The sequence below is a fragment of the Castor canadensis genome, chromosome 13 (genome assembly GCF_047511655.1).
Source record: "Castor canadensis chromosome 13, mCasCan1.hap1v2, whole genome shotgun sequence".
NCBI lineage: Eukaryota > Metazoa > Chordata > Mammalia > Rodentia > Castoridae > Castor > Castor canadensis.
The window spans coordinates 92,390,691-92,416,817 of NC_133398.1; the positions used below are offsets into that span (position 1 = coordinate 92,390,691).

Consider the following 26,127-nt stretch of genomic DNA (forward strand, 5'->3'; position numbering starts at 1 on the left):
TAAAGACTATATATGATAGATCTATAACTAAGATTATACTGAATGGGAAAAAATTGAAACCATTTCATCTAAAAATCAGGAAAGAAACAAGAGTGTCCACTATCACCACTCTAATTCAATGTAATGCTTGCAATCTTAGCCATAGCAATAAAACAAGAGAAATAAATAAAAGGGATTAAAAAAGAGGAAGAAACAAACTATCCTGGTTTGCAGGTGATACAATCCTATATTTAAAAGACCCTAAATACTCCACTGGAAGACTCTTATTTGATATTCACTTTCAGAAAGGTAGCATGATACAGAATTAACACACAAAAATCAGTAACTTTTTTATTTACCACCACCAATTTGGTGAAAAAGAAATCAGGAAATCAACCACATTCACAATATCTTAAAAAAAATACCTAGTCATAAACTTATGCAAAGATGTTGAAGACCTCAACAATAAAAACTACAAGGCACCAAAGAAAGATAATGTAGAAGACAATAAAAAATGGAGAGACCACTTACCATGTTATGGATCAGCAGAACAAATATTGTTGAAATGATCATATTACCAAAGGAAATATATAAATTGAATTCAATTCCCACCAAAATTCTGATGGTGTTCTTTGCAGAAATAGAAAAAAATCCTAAAATTCACAAAACACGAAAGACTTTAACAGATGAAGCAATCCTGAGTAAAAGGAACAACAACAGAGATATGACAATACTTGACTTCAAACTATACTACAGAGCTATAGTAATAAAATCAACATGGTACTGTTACAAAAACAGACACATAGACTAATGGAATAGAATAGAAGATTCAGAAATAAGCCCAAACAAACAAACTCCCCCAAAACAAAAACAACCTAGCTTCTTTATCAAGTGATGTTGGGAAAACTATATGCCACATGTATAAGACTAGATCCCATCTCTCACATTGTGCAAAAATCAACTAAAAATGGATCAAATACCTTAATGTAAGACCTGTAACTTTGAAACTATGGAAGGAAAACATAGAAGAAACACTTCAAGATATAAGTATAAGCAATGACTTTCTGAATAGGATTCCAATAGCTCAGGAAATAAGAACAAGAATTGATAAATGATATTGCATCAACTTAAAAATCTGCACAGGAAATAGCAGGGAATACACTGGAATTAACAGGCATAGCCAATGACTTCCTAAACAGAACTCAAATGGCTCAGCAACTAAGAGAAAAGACTGACAAATGGGACTACATGAAATTAAAAATCTTCTGAACAACAAAAGAAATGGTCTTTAAATTGAAGAGGCTGACCACAGAATGGGAGAAAATCTTTGCTAGCTATACTTCTGACAAGGGATTAGTGACCAGAATATATGGAGTTAAAAAAACTACCCCACCCCCTGCCAAAATCAACAATCCAATGAAGAAATGGCCAAATGAGCTGAACAGAACATTTTCAAAGGAAGAAGTCCAAATGACTGAAAAACACATGAAGAAATGATCAATATCCCTGGCCATAAAGGAAATGTAAATCAAAACTATATTATGATTCCACCTCACTCCTGTTAGAATGACTACCATCAAGAACACAAACAACAACAAATGTTGTCAAAGATGTGGGAGAAAAGGAGCCCTCATACACTCACTGCTCGTGGGGATGTAAATTAGTACAACTACTGTGGAAAACAGTATGGAGGCTGCTCAAAAACTAAAAATAGAACTGCCATATGATCCAGTAATTTCAATCTTAGGGATATACCCAAAGGAATGTTAGGTTACAATAAAGGCACCAGCACACTTATATTTATTGCAGCACTATTCACAATAGCTAAGCTATGGAAACAGCCAAGATGTCCCACTACTGATGAATGGATTAAGAAAATGTTGTATTTATATATAATAGTGTTTTATTCAGTCACAAAGAAGAATGGAGGTAAATGGATAGAACTGGAGAACATCATCTTAAGTGATGTTAGCCAGGTTCAGAGGCCAAAAGCCACATGTTCTCTCTTATATGTGGAATGCAGACCTAATACAAATATAGCAATATTATGAAAAACAGGTCACATGAACGGGAGGTTACATATGAGAGTTAAAAGAAGGAATTTAAGAAGGTGAATATGGTTGATGTACTCTATACAAAAATGAATATAGAATTTTTAAACCTTTTGAAACCATCATAAGAAGAGGACTAAGGTAGAAAGAAGAAAAATAGAGGAGATGAACAATTAGTGTTACAATACATATATACCTGGAAATGTCATAAGGAAACTCCCTGTGTAGCTATCTTAAACAAACAAAAATGTCATTTTTTTCTTTTACAAAATCAGAGAACAGGAGGGCAGAACAGGTTCTGCCTGGGGGGTGGTTGGTACCTGTTGGGAGGGAGGAAGCAGTGGGGAAAGGTTGTGAGAGAGTGAGTATAGTGCAAAGACTGTGTACACATGTGTGTAAATGGAAAATTAGACCTGTTGAAACTATTCCAGGAATCAGGGAGGGTAGCAATAAAGGAGAATGGTGGAGGGAGTGAATTTAACTATGATATATTTGATATATTGTAAGAACTTTTGTAAATGCCACAATGTACCGCCACCTAGCACAACAATTAAAAAAGAAAGAAAAAAATCTGCACAGTAAAAGAAACAATTGATAAAGTGAAGAGATAGCCAATGGAATGGAAGAAAATCTTTGCCAGATAATTAGTTGATGGGATTAATATCCAGAATATATAAAGAAGTTAAAAAATTAAACAGCTAAACCCAAATAAGACAGTCAATAAATGGCCAATCAAATTGAACCAATACTTTTCAACTGAAAAGTAAGTATAAATGTCAATAAATACATGAAAAAATATTCAACATCTTTAACCATTAGGGAAATGAAATATGAAACAACATTGAGACTCCATCTTACCCAGTCAGAGGAAACATGCAACCATAAATGCTGGTAATGATGCATGGAAAAGGAACCCTTATACATTGTTGGTGGGAATGTAAATTAGTGCAGCCACTGTGGAAACCAGTATGCAGTTTCCTCAAAAAACTAAAAATAGAACTACCATATGATCTACCCACGCCACTCTTGTATACATACCCAAAGGAATCAGAGTCAGCTTACTGTAGAGATACCCCTGTACCAGTGTTCACTGTGGTACTATTTACAATAGCCAAATTATGGAATCATCCTAGGTGCCCATCAACCAATGATTGGATAAAGAAAATACATTATGGGGCTGGCTAAAGGGCTCAAATGGTAGAATTGCCTGCCTAGCAAGGATGAGGCCCTGAGTTCAAACTCCAGTGCCACCAAAGGAAAAAAAAAAGGAGAAAATGTATTCTATATACATAATGGAGTTTTACTCAGCAGTTAAAAAGGATGAAATAATTTCGTTTGCTGGAAACTGGATAACTGTTAAGTGAAATAAGGCAGTCCCACAATGACAAGTGTCACAAGTTTTCTCTTATTTGTGGAAGCTGGGGGAAACGCACAACAATTTCAGGAAAATAAAAGGGGGAACTATTAGGGAGGTTGAAGGGGAAGGGAAAAGGGAGGGAGGAAGTGGATAAGAAAGAGTAACAGAGGGGGTGAATATGATCAAAGTGCATGTAAGGAAACATCATTAATGAAACCCTTTACTTTGTATAATATGCCAATAATAGTAATGTTTGGCACTTCCCCAAATTCTGCTAATTACAGGGCCTTCAAAATAAATATGCAGTACCTGTCAATATTTCATTCTGCTTAATTCACATTAAATTTATCATCAAGGACATACAATGTGAGTACCTTTGGTTGTGTTTTGCTTGTTTAAGTTAACAGACTCCAGTTTGTAGAGTTTTGTGCCTCACTCAGGAGATCAATTAGAACACTCTGTCTTACATGACGGTGATTTAGAGGTGTTCCAGTAGAGGGAACTTTCTACCTTTTCACACTCTAAAAACTTACAAACAAAACAGCCTCAGGCCTGTAATTCCAGTTACTTGGGAAAATCTAACCTGGGCAAAAAGTTAGTGAGACCCCATCTCAACTAATGGCTGGGCATGCCTGTCTATCCAAACTATGTGGGAAGCACAAATAGGAGAACCACAATGCAGGCTGGTCAGGGCAGAAGATGAAACCCTATCTCAAAAACAAGCAATAATAACAACAAAAAATTTTGGTGGAGTGACTCATGTGGTACAGCACCTGCCTACCAAGTGCATGACCCTGAGTTCAAACCCCCCAATACTGCCAAAATAAAAAATAAACTCAGCTCTTTATTAAAATATCCAAGCTAAAACAAATGCTAAATTCCCCAATAAAGCAAGTTTAAGAGCAAATAAAGGATAGATCCAAAATGGCATCTGGGACACAGATGCAGACAGTGTGAACTCTGTGAATCAGGGACCTTGCTGAGACACTGAAGACACACTTGGCTGAGGTAAAGCACAAGGGAGAGCTGAAACTTCGGCATCCTGAACCCCTAGCCCATGGAAGTCTTCTCCACACCACCATACACTGAAAGAACAGGCGGGCCGCCACCTCCATGCTGCTGCCGCCTGCCTGCTGGACTGCCAGCACACCAGCCACCACCCACTTGCCCACTGGCCAACGGCTCCAAACGTGCTTGGGAGACCTTCAGCAGACCAAACAGAATACTTTCCTGCTGGAGCCACACTTGGCAAAAAAAAAAAAAAAAACCAAAAAGAAGAAACAAAACTCCAAAACCCTTAACCCCCAGCCTGTAAAAAGCTTCTCCCTGCCATGTTACACTGAGAAAACAGGAGGACACTGGCTCCAAACCTGCCTTGGAGACACAGACAAACAGGACTGGATGCTAAAGGAGTAACACCAGAACTACTAAGACTGAAATTCTACTGTTCCTGAACAGGAAAATTTTTTTCTTTTCTTTAAATGTTTGTTTGTCTTGTTCACTGTTTGATTGTCCACCATCTCTCCCTGTTGATTTCTTTGGTTCTCCATTTTTTTTCTTTCTTGGTTTTGTTAGTTTTACTATTGTAAGTTAGCTAATACTAAATTACACATAGACCAAGGACAGAAACAATACCAAGTGGAATGATGGGAAGATGAGAAAGGATGAACACCATGCTTTCCCCCAAAATAAATTAGTACAGGATTCAGAAGGATATGAAGAAAACGGATACCCAGATCCAGACTCCAACAAAGCAAAGATAAACTATACCAAGGTTCAGCCCACAAGAATAAGCTGAAAGAAGAAATCCTGCAAGTAATCAATGAGATGTTACTAGACATGGGTAATGAAAATGTACAGGACGCACTCAAGAAATTATAAGACAACAAAAATAAAGAATATGAGAAAACACAAAAACAAATAAATGAACTCATAGGAGCTCTAAATAAACACCAAAGTGAAACAGAGAACACCATAAATAGATAAATGAATTGACAATATTAAAGAGGAAGTGACCCATGATATGGAAAACCTCAGAAAAAAGTATGAAATAGAAATACAAAACAAAATGGAAGGCCACTCCAGCAGACTAGAACAAGCAGAAGACAGAATCTAAGAACTTGAAGATGAAATGGAAATTAAAGGAAAAGCTAAAGAACTATTAGTCATAAACTCAAGACCTGTGAAAGGAATATGCAAGAACTCACCAACTCCATCAGAACACCCAACCTGAGAATCTGGGCATTGAAGAAGGAGAAGAGGTGCAAGCAGAAGGGATTCATAATATATTCAACAAAATAATAACAGAAAACTTCCCAAATCTAGAGAAAACTACACCCATTCAGGTACTGGAAGCCTCCAGGACACCAAAGAGACTTCACCAAAATAGAACTACCCCACAACATATTATCATTAAAATAACAAGCACAGAGAATAGAGAAAGAATATTGAAGTCTATAAGAGAGAAAAAACAAATAACATATAATGGTAAATTCATCAAAGTCACAGAAGATTTCTCAACAGAAACCTTAAAAGCAAGAAGAGCATGGAGTGAGGTATTCTGGGCACTGAATGAAAATAATTTCAACCCTAGTATACTCTACCCAGCAAAGCTATCATTCAAAATAGATGGAGCAATAAAAGTCTCTCAGATAAGCAGAAACTAAAACAATATATGACCACCAAGCCACCCCTACAAAAGATTCTTCAAGGAATTCTGCACACAGAAAGTGAAAGCAAACAAAATCATGAATGGGCAGGCAGTACCAAACCCACAGGAGAAGAAAAGGCAAGAAAGTAGAGAGTAACATTGATTCAGCTACACACAATCAAATCCTTAAACAATGAAGACAACTAAATGACAGGAATCACCACATGCCTATCAATACTAACACTGAATGTTAATGGACTAAATTCCCCCATCAAAAGATACTGTTTGGCAAACTGGATTAAAAAGGAAGATCCCATACCCAAAAGACTGTGACACAGATTACTGCAGAGGCACCTGCACACCCATGTTTATTGCAGCACTATTCACAATAGCCAAGTTATGGAAACAGCCAAGATGCCTCACTACTGACGAATGGATCAAGAAAATGTGGTATCTATACACAATGGAATTTTATGCAGCCATGAAGAAGAATGAAATGTTATCATTCACTGGTAAATGGATGGAATTGGAGAACATCATTCTGAGTGAGGTTAGCCTGGCCCAAAAGACCAAAAATCGTATGTTCTCCCTCATATGCGGACATCAAGGGCAAACACAACAAGGGGATTGGACTTTGATCACATGATAAAAGCGAGAGAACACAAGGGAGGTGTGAGGATAGGTAAGACACCTAAAAATTAGCTAGCATTTGTTGCCCTTAATGCAGAGAAACTAAAGCAGATACCTTAAAAGCAACTGAGGTCAATAGGAGAAGGGGACTAGGAACTAGAGAAAAGGTTAGATAAAAAAGAATTAACCTAGAAGGTAACACACACACACAGGAAATTAATGTGAGTCAACTCCCTGTATGGCTATCCTTATCTCAACTAGCAAAAACCCTTGGTCCTTCCTATTATTGCTTATACTCTCTCTACAACAAAATTAGAGATAATTTTCAAGGGGGTGGGGGGGATAGGGAGGGGGTGGAGTGGGTGGGAAGGGAGGGGGTGGGGGCAGGGGGGGAGAAATGACCCAAGCATTTTATGCACATATGAATAATAAAACAATAAACATAAAAAAAAAATAAAAAAAAGGAAGATCCAACAATCTGCTGCCTACAGGACACCCATCTCATTGACAAAAACAAGCACTGGCTGAGGATGAAAGGCTGGAAGAAGATTTACCAAGCCAATGGACAATGAAAACAGGCCGGGGTAGCAATACTTATCTCGGACAGAGTAGACTTCAAACTTACATTGATCAAATGAGATAAAGATAAACTAATAAAAGGGGAAATACACCAAAAGGAAATAACGATTATCAACCTATATACAGCGAATGTCAATGTACCCAATTTTATCAAACATACTCCGAAGGACCTAAAAACATATATAGACTCCAACACAGTGGTCGTGGGAGACTTTAATACCTCACTATCACCAATAGATAGGTCATCCAAACAAAAAAATCAATAAAGAAATTCTACCACTAAATCACACCATAGATCAAATGGACCTTGCTGATGTCTACAGAATATTTCATCCAACTTCTGCACAGTAAACATTCTTCTCAGCAGCTCACAGAACCTTCTCCAAAAATTGATCATATCTTAAGGCACAAAGCATGCCTCAGCAAATACAAGAAAAGAGAAATAATCCCATGCATTCTATCTTGCATTAAAACTAGAACTCAACAACAAAAACAACAACAGAAAATAAAAGGTTCCTGGAAGTTAATGAAAATGAAAACATGACCTACTGGAACCTATGGGACACAACAAAGGCAGTCCTAAGAGGAAAGGTTATAGCCATGACTGCATATATTAAAAGGCCATAAAGATCTCAAATCAATGACCTAATGCTACATCTCAAACTACTAGAAAAATGAGAACTAGCAAATCCCAAAACAAGCAGAAGGAGAGAAATAATAAAATTATAAGGGCTGAAATCAATAAAATAGAAACAACAACAATAAAAAACATATAAAGAATCAATGAAACAAAAAGCTGGTTCTTTGAAAAAATAAATAAGATTGACAGACCCCTGGCAAACCTGACTCAAATGAGGAGAGAAACCCAAATCAGTAAAATCAGAAATGCAAAAGGTGAGATAATAACAAATACCATGGAAATCCAGGAAATTATCAGTGACTACTTTGAGACCCTATATTCTAATAAATTTGAAAATCTTGAGGAAATGGACAGATTTCTATATACTTACAACCATCCAAAACTGAACAGGAGGATATTAATCACCTGACTAGATCTATAACACAAAATGAAATTGAAGCAGCAATAAAGGGTCTCCCAAAAAAGAAAAGTCCAGGACCTAATAGATTCTCTGCTGAATTCTATTAGACATTTAAAGAAGAACTGATACCAACCCTCCTTAACCTGTTCCATGAAATAGAAAGGGAAGGAAAACTGCCTAACTAATTTTATGAAGCCAATATTACTCTCATCCCAAAACCAGACAACACCACCTCCAAAAAGGAGAACTATAGGCCAATTTCCTTAATGAACATTGAAGGATGCAAAAATCCTCAATAAAATAATGGCAAACCAAATCCAGCAACACATCAGAAATATCATGCACCACAACCAAGTCAGCTTCATCCCAGGAATGTAGCGGTAGTTAAACATACACAACTCTATAAACTTAATATAACATATTAATAGAAGCAAAGACAAAAGTCACTTGATCATTTAAATAGATGCAGAAAAAGCCTTTGACAAGATCCAACACCACTTTATGATAAAAGCTGTAAGAAAACTAGGAATAGAAGGAATGTATCTCAACATTGTAAAGGCTATTTATGACAAACTTACAGCCAACATTATATTTATTTTACTTACCATAATGACCTATGAGTTCATCCATGTATCACCAATGACAGCTTCATTATATTGAAGGCTGAATAGTATTCCACTGAACCACAAAATGGGAATTGTGGGTCCATATCGATATATATGTATGCCACATTTTGTTTATCCATTCATCCACTTGTGGGCATTTAGACTTTTTTCTTTTTTTGTTGCTGTTGTTCATGTCAAGACTTGTTCATTATCATCTTCTTGATGATATTTTCTTATATTGGCTCTTGTGAATACTCCTGCTACAAGCATGGGGTGCATGTAATCTTTCAAGTTTTTGATTTCAATTCTTATGAAGTGGGATTGCTGAATCCCACTATAGCAGTTTTGAAGAACTTCACACCATCTTCCATAATTGGTAGAGAATTTAAAATTCTACCAAAAATGTACAAAGTTTCCCTTTTTTTCTCAGTATTCTCACTGATACTTGGTATCTTTAGTCTTTTTGATAAACCCATTCTAATGGATGTGAGGTGACATTGCATTTAGTATTAATTTGTATTTCCCTAATGATTACTGATACTGAGCATTTTTTCCCCAAAACTTTAGGCTTTCTTTTGAGAAGTGTCTTTTCAGGTAATTTGCCTATTTTTCAACTGAATTATTTGTTTTCTTGTTGTCAAGTTGTTTGAATGACATACATTTTGGATATAAGCCCTTTATCAAATGTATGGTTTGCAAATATTTTCTCCTATTATGTGGCTTGTCTCTTCACCTTGTTGTTTCTTTTGGTGTGCAAAACTATCTATTTTTATTTGGATGTACTTCATACATGCATGTATTTCCATGCATAAGGCCTGCACTCATCAAATCCAATCATCACCTTTCTACCCTTCACTCTCCAAACCCTTCCCAATCTCTAGGAATCACTGTTCTACTTTCAGGTTGACTTTTTGTAGCATCCACGCATATGAGAGGGGATACGTAGTACTTGTCTTTGTAGAGGCTTTTCTTTGTGGTACTGGGGTTTGAATTCAGGACCTCATGCTTCCTAGGCAGGTGCTCTACTACTTGAGCCACTCCACTAGACCTAGAAGCTTTTTAATTTGATGTAATCCTGTTTGTTTGTTTAAAAAAATTTTGCCTGAGCTTTTAGGATCATATTAAAAATCTTAACCCAGACCAATGTTGTGGAACTTTTCCTCTACCTTTTCTTTTAGTAGTTTAACAGTTTCAGGTGTTAAGTTTGTCTTCATTCCATTTTGAGTTGATTTTTTAAATTCTTTTTTAAAAATTATTTTATTTAGACCTCATTAATAGTACAAGGGGGATTCATGAGAAAATTTAATCTCTTGTTACAGTTTATTCTAATTTTTTATTCCCTCTTTGGTTAGTTTGAGTAGTTTGCATTTTTCTAAAAATTTATTTCATTTATCTAAATTTGTTGGCATGTAGATTTATGTGTTTATTGTTCACATATGCCCCCCTTTCTGAGAACCGTTCCACTTCCATTTTCCATGGATACAGTGAAAAAGTTCCCAAGCCACGTTTATAAGGTGCGATCCAGGTTTCCTAACTATCCTTGACTGGTCCATTTGACCAGCTGGGGGTTGAGAAAGAGGTGTTTTCAGATGAATGGATAAATAAAATTTAGTATACATACATTATGGAGTATTGTTCAGTAGTAAGGAAGAATTAAATTATGTCATTTGCAGGAAAATGGATGGAACTGGAGATTATTAAATTTACCAAAAAGCCATACAGAAAGACAAATACTACCATGTTTTCTCTTATATGTGGAATCTATACCTAAAGAAAAAAGAAAAAAAGAGAAAGGAAGGAAGGAAGAAAGAAAGAAAGAAAGGACATGAATATAAAAGGGGAAATGAGGGGGGAGAACCAACAAGAGGTGCAAGGTGGGAGGAAGAAAGAGAGAATGTGGCGGGGGAGAATATGATCAAAATACATTGTATGTATGTATGAAAACGTCATAAAGAAGGACTAGAGGCGTGGCTCAAGTGGTAGAGTGCCTGCCAAGCAAGCTTGTGGCCCTAAGTTCAAACCCTAGAGATAGGGAGGGAGTAAAGGAGAGGGAGACAAAGAGAGAAAGAGAGAGAGAAGGAGGGAGGGAGGGAAAGAGGGAGAGAGAGAGAGAGAGAAAGAAAGAAAAGGAGGAGGAGGAGAGGGATTGAGGGGGAAGAGGGAAGGAGAGGGAGATGGTATGTAGCAAGAGAGGGGAATGAAGACTACATTCTCAGAGCACAGATAAGAGATAGATTGGTGGTGTTTAGCTTTTTCCTAGGGTTCCATTGTTTCCTGCCCTTGGATTCTGTGCTTTGATTAATCTTAGTAGGGTTTTGCTACTTACATGTAAAATATATTAACTGATGCAGTCTGTTAAAGAGATAAATATCCTTTTGCCACATTGATGGTAACATTTGTAATATAATGATTTGATAGGTAAAGAAAAATGTGGCAACATCTTTCTTAGTCTACCAGCTTCTTAAATAAAAGAACTATGATTTCTCTTCCTTTTCTGTCACTTCTCATTTTCAGCTCCCTCTTTTTCTTCCTCATCTGTTTTTTGTGTTCTTAGAACCTAGCACAATTTTGAACACCAGCTTATGCTCAATTAATGTTTAATGGCCTAAATTGAACATAGATAAAAAAGCGGGAAAGAATCTAGGGCTGGGGATGTAGCTCAGTGGTACAGCACTTGCCTAGCAGGTGCAAGGTCCTGGGTTCAATGCCTAGCACACACACACACACACACACACACACACACACACACACACAAAGTCCATCATTAAGTGTGTCAAATCATTTTGGAAGGAGGAAGAGGGGATAAATGGAAATATGATGGAGGAGGTGAACTCATTCAAAGTATACTGTTCACATGAATGGAATTATCACAGTGAAATCCCCTCCTATTAATGTATGCCAATTAAAAAATAAATATGACTGTGTAGATTTTCCTCTGAAATAGAAACAACATATCTCAGCGTACCAGGAGACTTGTAAAAGTACGTTCATAGCAGCTCTAGCCAAAACAAGATACAACACATATGGAATGGATAATATAGTGATGGTCTCATATCTAGACTATTCTAGAACTGTGCTGTCCCATTTGGTAACTACAAGTCACATAGGCATTGAACAATTTCAGTATGGCTATAGTATGATATTAGATGTGCTAACTATGAAACAGATATCAGATTTCAGACTTCATCTGAAAATGTAAACTACATCAATATTTTTGAAGCAATATTTATGAATATTGTGATATTTATTAATAGGAATCAATATTTTAGATATACTTAGCTAAAGTAAACATGACATTAAAATAAGTTTTGTGTATTTCTTTTTACTTAAGAAAGTTTTTTTCATTTGTCCCTGGAGCCATACTTGTCCATTTTCTTTCATTCTTTTTATTTAACTGCAGTCCTAGGACAGACCCAGTTTTGTATTCCACCTTATTCCGGTAATGTACTACAAACATATTTCCATGATGTCCACAGCCTCCAAATTGCAATTATTATTGTTGCTTCAATAATGGGAAATGATAAATTTAGAAAGTATTTATACTGAATATTTAATAAGGCAAAGCAGAAACGGGAAGTGCTTCATTTGTAGTCAGCAAGACAAATCTCCACTCCTCTCCTGCTAATCAGCCACATCCTGATCAAATCCAGCTTTGCTCTGATCTGGCGCCTGGTCTTGCACTGCTGAGCATGGCTGGATGAAAACACAGCCACGACAACTGGCCTGACCTTCAGTTCCTGATCAGTAACCCCAAGAGGACTCTGAATGCTGTGCAGCCATTGTTCCATCTTCTCGGAATCTAGTTACTTTCCCATTCTCTAAGGGATGATGTCATTCCTTTACCTTAAAACTCAGATGACTAAGCCTTCTCCAGCCTCTACCTCAGCTGAGGAGGTTGTATTTTCTTTCACTGAGAAATGAGTCACAATAAGAAGAGACTTTTTTAAAAACAGGTTTCACATATTTATTACTGAGTGATAATTAAGGTAATCAAAGAAGAATCAGATTTCCAATTTAAAACACCTAACTGTCCAGGCAGTGTTGAAATTTCCAGCATGATACCAAGATGATTGCCAACCACAAAAGAGCAGGAATTTGTGTATCATCTCTCACAATTCCTTACAAACCCAGCTTGGCTCTCCTCCAGTGTCTCCTCTTGGAGTTGTACCTGCGTTTGTTATGAATCCACTGGGGAATGGGATGATGTTGCTTTTGTTTCTTGGCCAGGAATTGCTTGATTCTGAAAGTCTTGTGAGAAGACATGGTGAGAAGATGGGGCAAATGCACATACCACGATGGTGGACGAAAGCAGAAGAGCAAGAAGAGACTTTGCAGGACTCTGCTGCTCCCTGACCTACGTACCTCTATCTGTGCCCTCCTACTATCACCGTAAATAAGCCGGACATGCTCCTTAAACCAGCCTCTGCCTTGGCACTGATTCTACCTACTTTCATCAGCTCAAGGATTTTGCCCCAGCATTTCCCTACCATTCCCACCACCCCACCTCTTGCATCACTGTTCTTTTTCTTTTTCTTGAGCCCTTCACATTAGACTACAAATGCATGGATATGTCTTTCCTTAATTTCTCTTGATTCATTTCACCCTCTATCTGCTGCTCCATTACAAGCCCTCCAGGTGATTGCAGTGAATGCTGCCACAGAGAAGCACTATTTAGATACAGTTATTGACCCCACTCTTTTTTTATGTTTGATTGACATGTGTTAATTGTACATATTAGTGGACTTCAGTGTGATATTTCCACATATGTATCTAGCATTCACTGATCAGATTCAACCTCACTTTATCTACTTTCCCCTCTTATATACATTCTAGTCAAGCTTTAGGTCCCTCCATTCCACAGAAACAGCTCTATCAGGTCAAGAATGATCTTCCTTGGTAGGACCAGTCTTCTCTTTGTCAGAGAGGAAAGTTACAGATAAGCATGATGGGAAGGCTAAGTGGAACTCTATTATTGGATTAAAATCAGATATCAGGGCAAATTTATGGTTAGCTGAATAAATATAGAGATTATAGATACAAGTAGATAGACACAGAAATAAGTATACATATGTGTGCATGCATGAGCAAATATGTATACATATATTACCTATCTCTGCTGAGAGGGCCCAGGAGTAATGACATCCCTGTAGCAATGCGCATACGAGGTCTCCAGCCATTGGTTTCTATTGCTACCCTTCAAGAAAAGAAACCTAGGCCCATTTGAGAAATGGATCATTTTAGGGCTGGTGTGGGGAAAATGCAAGAGCAGCATTTTACAGTACCAAAAAGTGACAAGTGAAAAAAGAAAAAAAAGAGGTATGGGAATATGTTTTAGGAGCCAACCTGAAAAATACCTATAGCCAAAGCTGGAACAATTTGATCAACATAATAAATCATAAAGCATTGGCTTATAACCTAAAGTACAAAATGAGTATCTGTGAATCTATACTCATACATACACGAATAAGTTCAAATTATATCCATATCTATATGCATTTTTAAAATAGCTATAGCTTTAATATAGATATTATTTTGATTTTTCTCCTTAATATGGCTGAAATGTTCCTTGACAAATTGTATTATTGGTAGCTGACCATAATTTCACAGGATTGACATGGAGGCATGGCTCAGTGGCAGTGCTGGAAGGCCCAGAGTTCAAGCCCTAGTATTGGCAAAAAAAAAAAAAAAAAGTAAAATCTAAGACATTATTAAAAAAAAGATTCCATAGAATTAATAGAGGGATGTTTCCATATTTTTGGGTAGTTAAACTATTTACAACAAGTAACGCTTTAGCAGTCCACCTAAAACCTCTTCCCTTTTCCCCAAATTTCTGCATTAACCTGCTATGTTGCCTAAAATCCTCATTGGCAAATTTAAACTAGGGCTTTAAAATCAGTTAAATGCATGCTATTTTTTGGAAGGACAATACTTTGAATCATTATCACCCATTACTTCCTTATTACTAATTACTTACTGGAATGACTTGCCATTCACCAGGAGGACATTAAAGGAATGGGGATGGGACAGTCGAGGTTTTTATTTTTCAGTTTAATTGTACAAAATAATGGGTTTCATTTCGACATACATGTATATAATCTATTTTAATTGTATTCACTTCCTATATCACCCTCTCTTCTCCCCTTGCACTGGTCCCCACCAAATAGTCCCCCTTTTACACTCATGACCTTTTTGTTTACATGTTTATTTGTGCTTTAAATCTAGATTCTGCTTATGAGAAAAAATATGCAATATTTGTCTTTCTGAGTCTGGCTTATTTTGTTTAACATGATGACCTCCAGTTCCATTAATTTTACTGCAAATTTTATTTTTTATGGTGGAATGATGACAGTTAAGTTTTGAATGGGGCTATGGACAGTATCTCTGGAGGCACAAATGTGTCTTAGACTGGGAGGCCCTGGTTGATTGGGGCCACGTGAGGGTCCAAAATGCTTGGCTAATAAAGAGGCTCAGAGAAGAAGAGCCTGAGGGTGAATGGGTCCCACACCTGAAATCAGCTTCCCTACTCTTCAGCTCCAGTACCTTTAGCTCCCATTATTTCTCAGTCTTATCCTGAAATCATGTGCTTTCAGTTAACCAGTGATACCTACCTCAATAGACATCTCTGTCCTTAAGCACATTTGTATCTGCCTGAGATGACCTGGAATGGAGGGACCCAGTGAATTTCTGAAAGGGACAGGAGTGGGCTCTTATTTTTGTGTGTGTGGGACTGGGATTTGAACTCAGGACTTAGTCCTTGCAAAGCAGCCACTGTACCACTTGAGCCACACTTCTAGTCCCAAGGAGTGGGCTCTATATGTGATTGGCTCAATGGACTCTGCCTGTTACTTTCCAATAAAAAAATAGCTTCAGTGGCCTCTGAAATACTTGAGCAGAATAATGAAGTAAGCAAGGCCATGGGACAGTTATGTTCCCAGTAAATCTCATCATTATTCTTCTTCCCAGGTAATGGGTTCTCTGGATTAACAGGACCACGCAGTGTCTATATTGAAATAAGTTAAATTAAATATCACTGTGTTAACAACATGACTGCCAGTCTGCTCCAACTGTGCTACCAAACTACATTAAATAGAATTTGTTTACAGCATCTGCTGCTTCTGACTTTTGAGGTAATTATTTTTGAACTTTGATTTGTTCAATGACCCCCAAGTTGTCCATCCTGCTCTGCCTTAGAGTGACTGAAGTCAAAAGGCAAATGATCTGCTCTGCATGGTGCCTGGACACCCCGTCCATGTCCCTCACCTCCCGCCTCAGCAAGCTAAGCAGACGTTCTCTAAGAATTGCATCTAGTTTGTGCCAGTAATTATTGTCTCTTATTTATTTATTTACTATGATTTATTTATGTCTCTGATTATGGTTCTTGAGCATGGAAAATGGGCACATTATTTCCTCTACAAACCAACAAATATCTGGCTGTTCAGCATGGACAACACATGAAACTGGGTAATTGAGGCAGAGATGATCGTTCCTGAAATCCTAGGGATTTTCTGCTTTGCTTTCTTTGGAGAGCATGCACATATTACTCTCAGTTGTGCTTTCTGTATTAAGTTGTGAAGTCTGAGATAACCTGGTTGCAGTAAGATACTTAATATTCAGGTAAATGTGCAACCAAGGAGAAATTGAGCTTGTTGGCCCTATCTAGCGACTTGCCTAAGACAGTTTAGAGCTGGGCATACATTAGGGATTTAGAAAATTCCTCTCTCTCTCTTTCTCTTCCTGTGTAGGTGTAATAAAATTTGAGATGAATATTATAGTGGTAAGATCTAGGGAGGAATGGGGATTTAAAAAGAATGGATGAATTGCCAATATTCTCAGAAAGCCAGTAAGCAAACCTTCCCATACGGCCTCCACTTACAAAGAAATTTACCAATACTATTTTAAACCAATAGATTGTAATTATATTTCATTTATGAAGGTCAATGTGATATTCAACCTATATGTAGGTATATAATATATATAATGTGGAATGATTAAAACAAGCTAACTGGGGGTGAATTCAACTATGTTATATTATCAGTACTTTTGTAAATGTCACAGTGTACCCCCAACACAACAACAACTATAAACTAATTTTAAAAAACCAAGCTAACTAACATTAATCATGTTACTTAACATTTTTTGTAGTGTTATATTTGAAATTTATTCCTTTAGTTATTTTGAAATACATAATACAGTAATACATTACTATTGACTATAGTCATTCTGCTGCAATAGATCTTAAATCTTTTTTTTTTTTTTTGCAGCACTTGGGTTTGAACTTAAGGCCTCACACTGGCAAGGCAGGTGCTCTTACTGCTTGAGCCAAATCTTATTCATCCTATCTTGCTGAAACATACTCCTGACCACTAACTCTCCATTCCCTTCTTCTGTCCCCGTCTGTCCCTGGTAACTGTCATTCTATTTTTTACTACTATGAGTTAATGTCTTTTAAATTCCACATATAAATGAGATCATGTGCCATTTGTCTTCATTTAAATGGATTATTTTTCTTAGCTCAATGTCTTCTAGATTCATCTTTGTTGTTCCAAATGACATAGCTGTTTTCTTAAGTCTGAAGTGTGTGTATATATATATATATATATATATATATATATGCCACATTTCCATTGTGTATATTTTACCACTTTTCTTTATATCACTTAGGCTGATTCTTCATTTTGTCAAGTATGAATAGCACTGCTATGAGGTTAGGAGTGCAACTATCTCTTTACATATTGATTTCAATTTGTTTTGACATATTCCCAGATGTGGGATTGCTGAATCATATGGCAATTATATTTATAGTTTTAGAGGGAGTCTCTTACCATTTCCTACAATGCTGTATAAATTTATATTCCCACAAATAGTGTTCAGGGTTCGTTTTCTCCTGCTCCTTACCAACACTTACCTTTCTTTCTTTCTTTTTTTTTTTTTTTTGACATTTTGAACTCAGGGCCTTATGATTGCAAGGCAGGTGATTTACCACTAGAGCCACGCCTCTAGCCCTTTTTGCCATAGTTATTTTGGAGATAGGGTCTTACTTTTTGCCCAGGCTGACTTGGACTGGCATCTTCCTATTTTACCCTTCCTGCCATAGCTCTGAGATGACAAGCATGAATCACCATGCCAACCTTTTCTGTTGAGATGTGGTCTTGAACTTTTTTGCCCATGCTAGCTTGGAACCATGATCCTCCTGATCTCTGTCTCCTGAGGAGCTAGGATTACAGGCCGGAGCCACTGGTGCCTGGTTTATTTCATCTTTGCGATAAAAGACATTCTAGCAGGTGTGAGATGATATCTCATTGTGGTTTCAATTTGTACTTCTCTGATGATACTGAGTGACACAAGCAATTCTTCATAAATCCACTGACATTTGTTTCTTTTTTTGAGAATTGTCTGTTCAGATCCTTTGCCCATTTTTAAATTGGGTTGTCTTCTGGCTATGGAGTTGTTTGAATTCCTTATATATTTTTGTTATTAACCCCTATCAGGTATATGGTTTGCAAATATTTTCTTTTTGTTGGTTTCTTCTTTTTTTATTGTGGTTATGTCTTTCCATACAATTTTAAGTAAATAGGCTTTGAGAAAATATTCTGGGAGTGATGGCAGATGATGACAATATTGATGACAGTGTTCAAATGTTTTATATAAGAAAATAAGAGGAACTGTAACCATCATTGCCCCCAGAAACTTATATATTTAATATAAGATAAATAAAAATATTGAATTGGCATTTGACAAGCATTATTCTTTGTAATCTATAAGCCTAACCAAATCAAAATATTTTTTTCAACTACTGAATGTTTCTTCAAAAACAAAAAAATTGATCAGGGTTGGAGTCATGGCTAGAGCACTGCAGAGCACCTGCCTTACAAGCACAAGCCCTGGGTTCAAACCTCAGAATCACCAATTCTAGTGGTCCTCAATTTTAATATTAACCCAAGAAACAAAATGTGATTCAGCTTTGAAAATGACATTAAACTCCTTTGCTGTAATTATACTTAATTTATATAATTCAAACAACTTAGCTGAAGTCAAGATTAATTTTGTAAAAACCATGGACACATGCTCTTATGCTCTTATGCTAAGGTAACTTCTTTAAAAGTTAATTATTCTTTAACACTTCAGATGTAAACTACACAGGTATAACTTGATATGCTAGCAATCTACCCTTCCAGGCCAACTGTTCTTAAGGGTAAGGAACATATAAAAAGTCACTGTAAATCACACATAAACATCACTAATTTTCCCCAGTAAAAGTTTTCCGATATAAAAACTATACCAATAATTTTTTCTACTAATACTTTAGAGAAAATGTCTAACAGTTCAGCATTTGAAAGACTTCTCTATATATTATTAAACAGATGCAGAGACTGAGAAGCACAATTGGATACTTTAAAAGACCTACAAATAAAACAAGACTTGCAATGTGGTTTTGTGTTGAGCCCATTCAAAGACCTCAGTTATTCAATAACTGAAACCATCACAATAGCAGATAAATTGCAATTAATTGTCACCAACAATAAAAAATTAAATATTAAAGCATCTTTTATTCACATTCTAGCATATGCAGGAAAGAAAAATGTTTTTAATAAGAGACAACACTTAGTCAAATGCTGTCTAAAGTATTTGGCAAATTTGTTTTTGTATTCCCCTATTACACATAGTGTTGAAAGCTCTCATGATCAAACACTTTGGCCCAAATCAAGAGAAGTATAAATAAGCATCAATTTATTAAAGGGAAGCAGTTCACTGTTGAAAAATAAAAAAGGAACAGGAGAGAGTATCATATAAAAAGTTCAAATACTGGTATTAAGATTTATATTTCAGTAATTAAGCAAAAGAAGAGACAAAAGCTTCACAGTGAGATACTCCATTTATAGGCTTAGTGGACCATGCTATGGAACAGCTTGACAGGGCTTCACCATCCTTTAAAAATGATCACATTCATTTGTTGAAGATCATACAAATTAAGACTGGTTATTATTCTCCACATTTGTCCATTTATAAAGCTCAACAGACTTCATGAAGCATACTGAATAGTAACATTTCATTAAGACAAATTTGAGAAAATAATTTAATGCCAAATTTCTTCATAAGCCAGTGTTGGTGGCTCACTCTTATAATCCTAGCTACTTGAGAGGCAGAGAGATCAGCAGGTCATGGTTCCATGCCAGCCTGGGCAAATAGTTCAGAAGACCCTATCTCAAAAAGACCCAACACACACACACACACACACACACACACACACACAAAGGCTGGTGGAGTGGCTCAAGTGGTAGAGGGCCTGCCTACCAGGTGTGAGACTCAAGTTCAAACCCCAGTACTGCCAAAAGATCTCTTCATGAACTTTCCAATTATAAGTTTTTATGCAAGAAACACAAAAAAATCCTGTATTTTATAAAAATATGCCTCAATACCAGTGAATAATGATACTGAAAGATGTTGAAACAAGATTGCTTTTTTCCTTTTCTTTTTAGTGGTGTGGGAAATTGAACTGAGAGCCTTATGTTCTACCATTGATCCATAAGCCCAGCTCCTTTTGCTTTTTATAGTTTGTTTTTAGTATTAGGGTCTTGTATTTTTGCCCAGACTGGCCTCAGTTTCTCAAGATGTGTGCCACCAGATCCAGTCCTCACAGGTTACTTTTTAAAGGATGGTTTCCTTGTCTCAAATTCCAAGGAACTCATCATCTTTATGGTTAGTTTTATTTAAATGCTTTATATCAACCCAGTTCCAGCCTAGAGGAAGTTCTTTGTGATCTGTTTTATCTGCCAGCTTCCATTTTTGGGCTTTTGAAAGTTGCTCTTTTTTGTCTTTTTTTATTACTTGATGGAACTATATTAGAAGTATCAACTGAGATGATATTGCTTATGGATATTGTAGAATTAATGGGCTGGTGACTTTCCATGAACTACTCTTTATTGTCCTTGGTGTATTCAAACAATGTATAAGCCATAGAGACTCCAAAATTAACTTCTACTGCTTTCTGTAACTTGGCTAATATACTCTGTTTTACAGTTGATAATATGGTGTTGTTAAAAAAAAGGTTCATAGATATAATTGGTGGTGTTTGGGGATATGTTTCTTTTTTTTTTTTTTTAAGATTTCAAAGTTTTATTTACCAACCAGCCTTTTGCTGGAAACTCCTGATTGATATACTCCATGAAAGTGAAGGACTGAATATATTTAAACACAGGAAACAGGAGAAGAAAACAAGATTTGGAGTGGGAAGCTGGAGAACTGTAGGATATCTTCAAGAAAAAGCAATGCGACCAGTGGATGGCCTGCTGTGTCTGAATAAGATGAGGAATGCTGACTGCTGCAAAGAGTTAGGGAAGCTTGAGTAACACCTGTATACACTGGTGATCCCAGGCAAAAAGCGGGGTAATGTCCTCTCCAGGGAAAGCAAGGAAAAGCTTCTACCAGGTAGGAAAAGAAATACCACACTCCATAGCTTATCTGGGAGTGATGGTCACACTGTCATACAAATGTTGACTACTGAGGAAGCCAAAAGTCACTAGCAAGTTAGGAGACAGGGAACACGTCGGAGCGCCCCATCATTTCTTTCTCTAGAAGGAAAACAACAGATATCAAGTCAAACTGAGGCTACCAGAGGAAAGTGGAGGGCTACCCAGAGGTGGCCTCCCTAGGCATCGGAGGCTCACGCCTGCAATCCTAGCTACTCAGGAAACAGAGATCAGGAGGATCGCGGTTCAAAGTCAGCCCCTGCGAATAGTTTGCAAGCCCCTATGTCTAAAAAATCCCTTTACCAAAAAGGACTGGTGGAGTGGCTCAAGGTGTAAGCCCTGAGTTCAAACCCTGGTACTGCAAAAAAAAAAAAAAAAAAAAGAGAGAGCGGTGAGTAGTGAGGAAGAGTCTGTTCATTTAAAGGTTTTAAAAGTTATTTTATTTCAAAAATAATACATACTGCTACTGCATAAAAGCAGTAACTGAAAGAGCTCTTTTTGCAGTACTGGGGTTTGAACTTAGGGCCTCCTACTTGCTGGGCAGGTACTGTACCACTTGAGCTGTTGTACTAGCCCTGCATTATGTCAGGTATTTTTGTGAAAGGGTTTGCAAACTATTTGCCTAGGCTGGCTTTGAACCGAGATCCTCCTGATCTCTGCCTCCTGAGTAGCTAAGATTACAGGTGAGATAATTTTTTTTTCTTTTATTATTCATATGTGCATACAAGGCTGGTTTCTGTCCAGAAAATCTCTATTAAGAAGGCTTTGGTACTGGCAGAAAAACAGACATGAGGATGAATGGAACAAAATTGAAGACCCGGACACAAACCCACACAGGTAAGGTCTTTGTTTTTTTACAAAGGAGCCCAAAATATGTGTTGGAGAAAAGATATCCTCTTTAACAAATTTTTGTGGGAAAACTGGATGTCCACATGGAGAAGACTGAAATTAGATCCCAGTCTCCCACCCTGTTACTAATATGAATTCCAAGTGGATTAAAGATTTAATATAATACCTAAAACTGTGAAACCACTACAGGAAAGAATAGGGAAGACACTGGGACATATAGGCATAGGCAATAACTTCCTGAATAAAACTCCAATAGTTCAGCGATTAAGAGAAAGGCCTGACAAATAGGACTGCATCAAACTGAAAAGTTTCTGCACAGCAAAGGAAACAGTCACTAGACTGAAGAGACAGCCTACATAATGGGAGAAAATCTTTACCAGCTATACTTCTGACAGGAGATTAATAACCAGAACACACAGGGAGCTCAAAATACTAATTTCTCAAAGAATCAACAACCTAATGAGTAAATGGAAAAATGAACCAAACAGACAATTCTCAACAGAAGTACAAATGACCAATAAATACATGAAGAAATGTTCACTTCCTTGGCCATAAAGGAAATGCAAATCAAAACTACATTGATATTTTTCCCTCACTTCAGACAGAATGGCTATCATCAATAACACAAACAACAACAAATGCTGGTGAGGATGAGGGGTGAAAAAGGAACCTTTATACCCTTGGTGGGAATGTAAATGAGTGCATCTGCTATGGAAAGCAATTTGAGGGTTCCTCAAAAAATTGAAAGTAGAACTACCATTCTTGGGCGTATACCTGAAGGAATGTAAGCCAAGATAAAATAGAGACATTTACACACCCATGGTTATTGCAGCATTATTCACAATAACCAAGCTTTAGAAACAGCCCAAATACCCTACAACTGATGAATATATTAAGAATATGTGCTATATACACATAATGGAGTATTACTCAGCCATAAAGAAGAATGAAACTATGTGGTTTGCAAGTAAATGGACAGAACTAGAGATTATCATCTTAAGCAAAGTAAACCAGGCTCAGAAGCACAAAGGTTGCATGTTTTCTGTTGTATGTGGAATCTAGACCTACAAAATGAACACACACACAAATACATATATGAGGGAGAAAGGGAAGGAGAGAGAGAGAGAACATGACTGTGATAGTGGGTCTTTCAGAGGGGACTAAGGGGAGGTGGGAGAGGAAAATAGGATGATAGTGAATAATATTGAAATACATTGTATTTGTGTATGAAGATGGTATAATGAAATTCACTGAAAGCTGTTGAATAATTGGGGAGCAGGGTGATAGAGAAAGAGAAAGTAACAGTAATTTCATGTAGCATGTAATTTCATACATGTATGAAATACTATTGCAAAATCCCTTTGAACACTCAATATGTACTTAAAAAAAACAAAGGACAGGAATGTAAAACAGTCCTGTCTGAGGGTGGGTGTCAGTTGGATGAGGGAGGGTAAATGGAGAAGGTGAAGGAAGGCCAATTTGGACAATGTAATTTGTATACATGTATGAAAATTAAACAATGAAACCTGTTGAAATTCTTCAAAGAAGGGGGAGGGTGGATGAGGGAGAAAGATGAAGGGAGTGAATCTAATTAAGATATATTGTTAGTAAATGTCACAATGAACAACTAATATATGCTAATAAAAATGTAAAAGCAGCAGCAGCAACATCAAAAGGCTTTGGATAGCCATTTTCACCTACCCTGTATTGAAATGAAACTGGACTTAATTCTTGGAAACCTACATTTCCTTCATAAATAGAACATAGTTCTACTTCTATCTTGGGACCTGCATGGGAAAGGTGTGTTCTGCCTGGGGTTCTCACTTTCTCGTTGGCACTCTTAATCTCCTACCCCTGCTTGACAACATTTGTGACAATGAAGAGAAATAGGGTGGTGGTTCCCCCAAGGCTGGGACATCCCTTTTTCCTTTCCTGCCTTTGCTATAGGGTGGGGGTACAATTTTCACAGCCACAGATGGGAGTCCACCCCAGACCTGGATGGCACCAAGCAGCAGGTTGTGGGTGGGGAGCTCAAAGTCAGGGCAGGTGGGGTGCCCAGGCAGGTGGACTGGATGCTTCTTAACATCATTTGTTTTGTTGTGCAGAAGCTTTTGATGCAATTCCATTTGTTATGCTTTTGTTGCCTGAACTTTCAGGCTCATAATAAAAAATTCCTCACTCAGATCAATGTCATGGAGCTTTTCCCTTAAGTTTTCTTCCAGTAACTTTACCATTTAAAGCCAAAAATATATGACGGAGAAAAGACAGCCTCTTCAACAAATGTTGCTGGGAAAAGTGGTTACCCATCTGCAAGAAACTGAAACTAGATCCATGTCTATCACCCTGTACTAGTATCAACTCAAAATAGATTAAGGACCTAAATATCAGACCTGAAACTGAAGTTACTACAGGAAGGAGCAGGAAACACTTCTGGAACAAATAGGTATAGGCAAAGACTTCCTCAATAGAACCCCAGCAGCTCAGCAACTAAGAGAAAGGATGAATAAATGGGACTTCATAAAATTAAACACTTCTGTACAACAAAAGAAATGATTTCTAAACTGAAAAGACCACCCACAGAGTGGGAGAAAATATTTGCCAGCTATACATCAAATAAGGGACTGATAACTAGAATATACAGGGAACTTAAGAAACTAAACTCTCCTAAAGTCAATGAACTAATTAAGAAATGGGCAACTGAACTAAACAGAATGTTTTCAAAAGAAGAAATTCAAATGGCCAAAAAACACATGAAAAAATGCTCACCATTTCTGGCCATAAAGGAAATGCAAATCAAAGCCACACTAAGATTCTACCTCACCCCTGTTAGAATAGCCATGATCCAAAATACCACCAACAAGTGCTGGCGAGGATGTGGGAAAAAAGGAACCCTAATCCACTGCTGGTGGGATTGCAAGCTGGTGCAACCACTCTGGGAAAAAATTTGGAGGCTTCTTGAAAATCTAAACATAGACCTGCCATATGATCCAGCAATCCCACTCCTGGGGATATACCCAAAGGAATGCAACACAGGTTACTCCAGAGGCACCTGCACACCCATGTTTATTGCGGCACTATTCACAATAGCCAAGTTATGGAAACAGCCAAGATGCCCCACTACTGACGAATGGATCAAGAAAATGTGGTACTTGCACACAATGGAATTTTACTCAACCATGAAGAAAAATGAAATCTTATCATTTGCAAGTAAATGGGTGGAACTGGAGAACATCATTCTGAGTGAGGTCAGCCAGGCTCAGAAGACCAAAAATCGTATGTTCTCCCTCATATGTGGACTTTTAGATCTAGGGCAAATGCAGCAATGTTGTTGGACTCGGATCACAAGAAAGGGGGAGAGCACATACAGGAAATATAGGAATAGGTAGAAAACCCAAAACATGAAAGTGTTTGATGTCCCCACTCCAGAGGAACTAATACAGAAACCTTAAAACGACAGGTTATCACTAGCAGGGGGTCAGGAACCAATGTAAAGATCAGTTAGAGTTGAATCAACATGGGATGTTAACACATGGGCACATGAGAGCAATAGTAGGAATCTTTCTGTATAGCTATCCTTAACTCAACTACCAAGAACACTTTGTCCTTCTTATTATGCTTATGTCTTTTCTCCAACAAAATCAGTCACAAGGGCAGAACGGGACCTGCCTGAAACTGAGGAGGGGGGGAGGGGGAGAGGGGGGCAGGGTGGAGAAATGATCCAAACAATGTATGCACATAATAAAAATAAAATAAAATAAATAAATAAAAAAAAAAGTCTTCTATCTAAGTCTTTAATTCATTTTGAGTTGATTTTTGTTCATGATGTAAAATAAGGGTCTAATCTCCAGCACTGTTTATTAAACAGATTTTCCTTTCCTTACTGTGGCCATTGTACTTATCAGAGGCCCAAGGGCTGGTAC

At 37.2% G+C, this 26,127-nt stretch overlaps 1 protein-coding gene and 1 pseudogene across 1 annotated transcript; both read right to left on the reverse strand.

Moving 5' to 3' along the window:
* Positions 1–13,010: 13,010 nt before the first annotated feature.
* On the reverse strand, positions 13,011–13,154 carry LOC109689443 (large ribosomal subunit protein eL39-like). Its single transcript, XM_074052656.1, has one exon. The coding sequence runs from the start codon at positions 13,152–13,154 to the stop codon at positions 13,011–13,013; it is 144 nt and encodes a 47-aa protein (XP_073908757.1).
* A 7,404-nt stretch (positions 13,155–20,558) lies between these two features.
* LOC109689446 (RWD domain-containing protein 4 pseudogene) lies at positions 20,559–20,943 on the reverse strand (annotated as a pseudogene).
* Positions 20,944–26,127: the final 5,184 nt, after the last annotated feature.

Bases quoted from the DNA above. Each gene is read 5' to 3' on its own strand.
- LOC109689443 (XM_074052656.1), bottom strand. From the start codon at position 13,154: ATGTCTTCTCACAAGACTTTCAGAATCAAGCAATTCCTGGCCAAGAAA.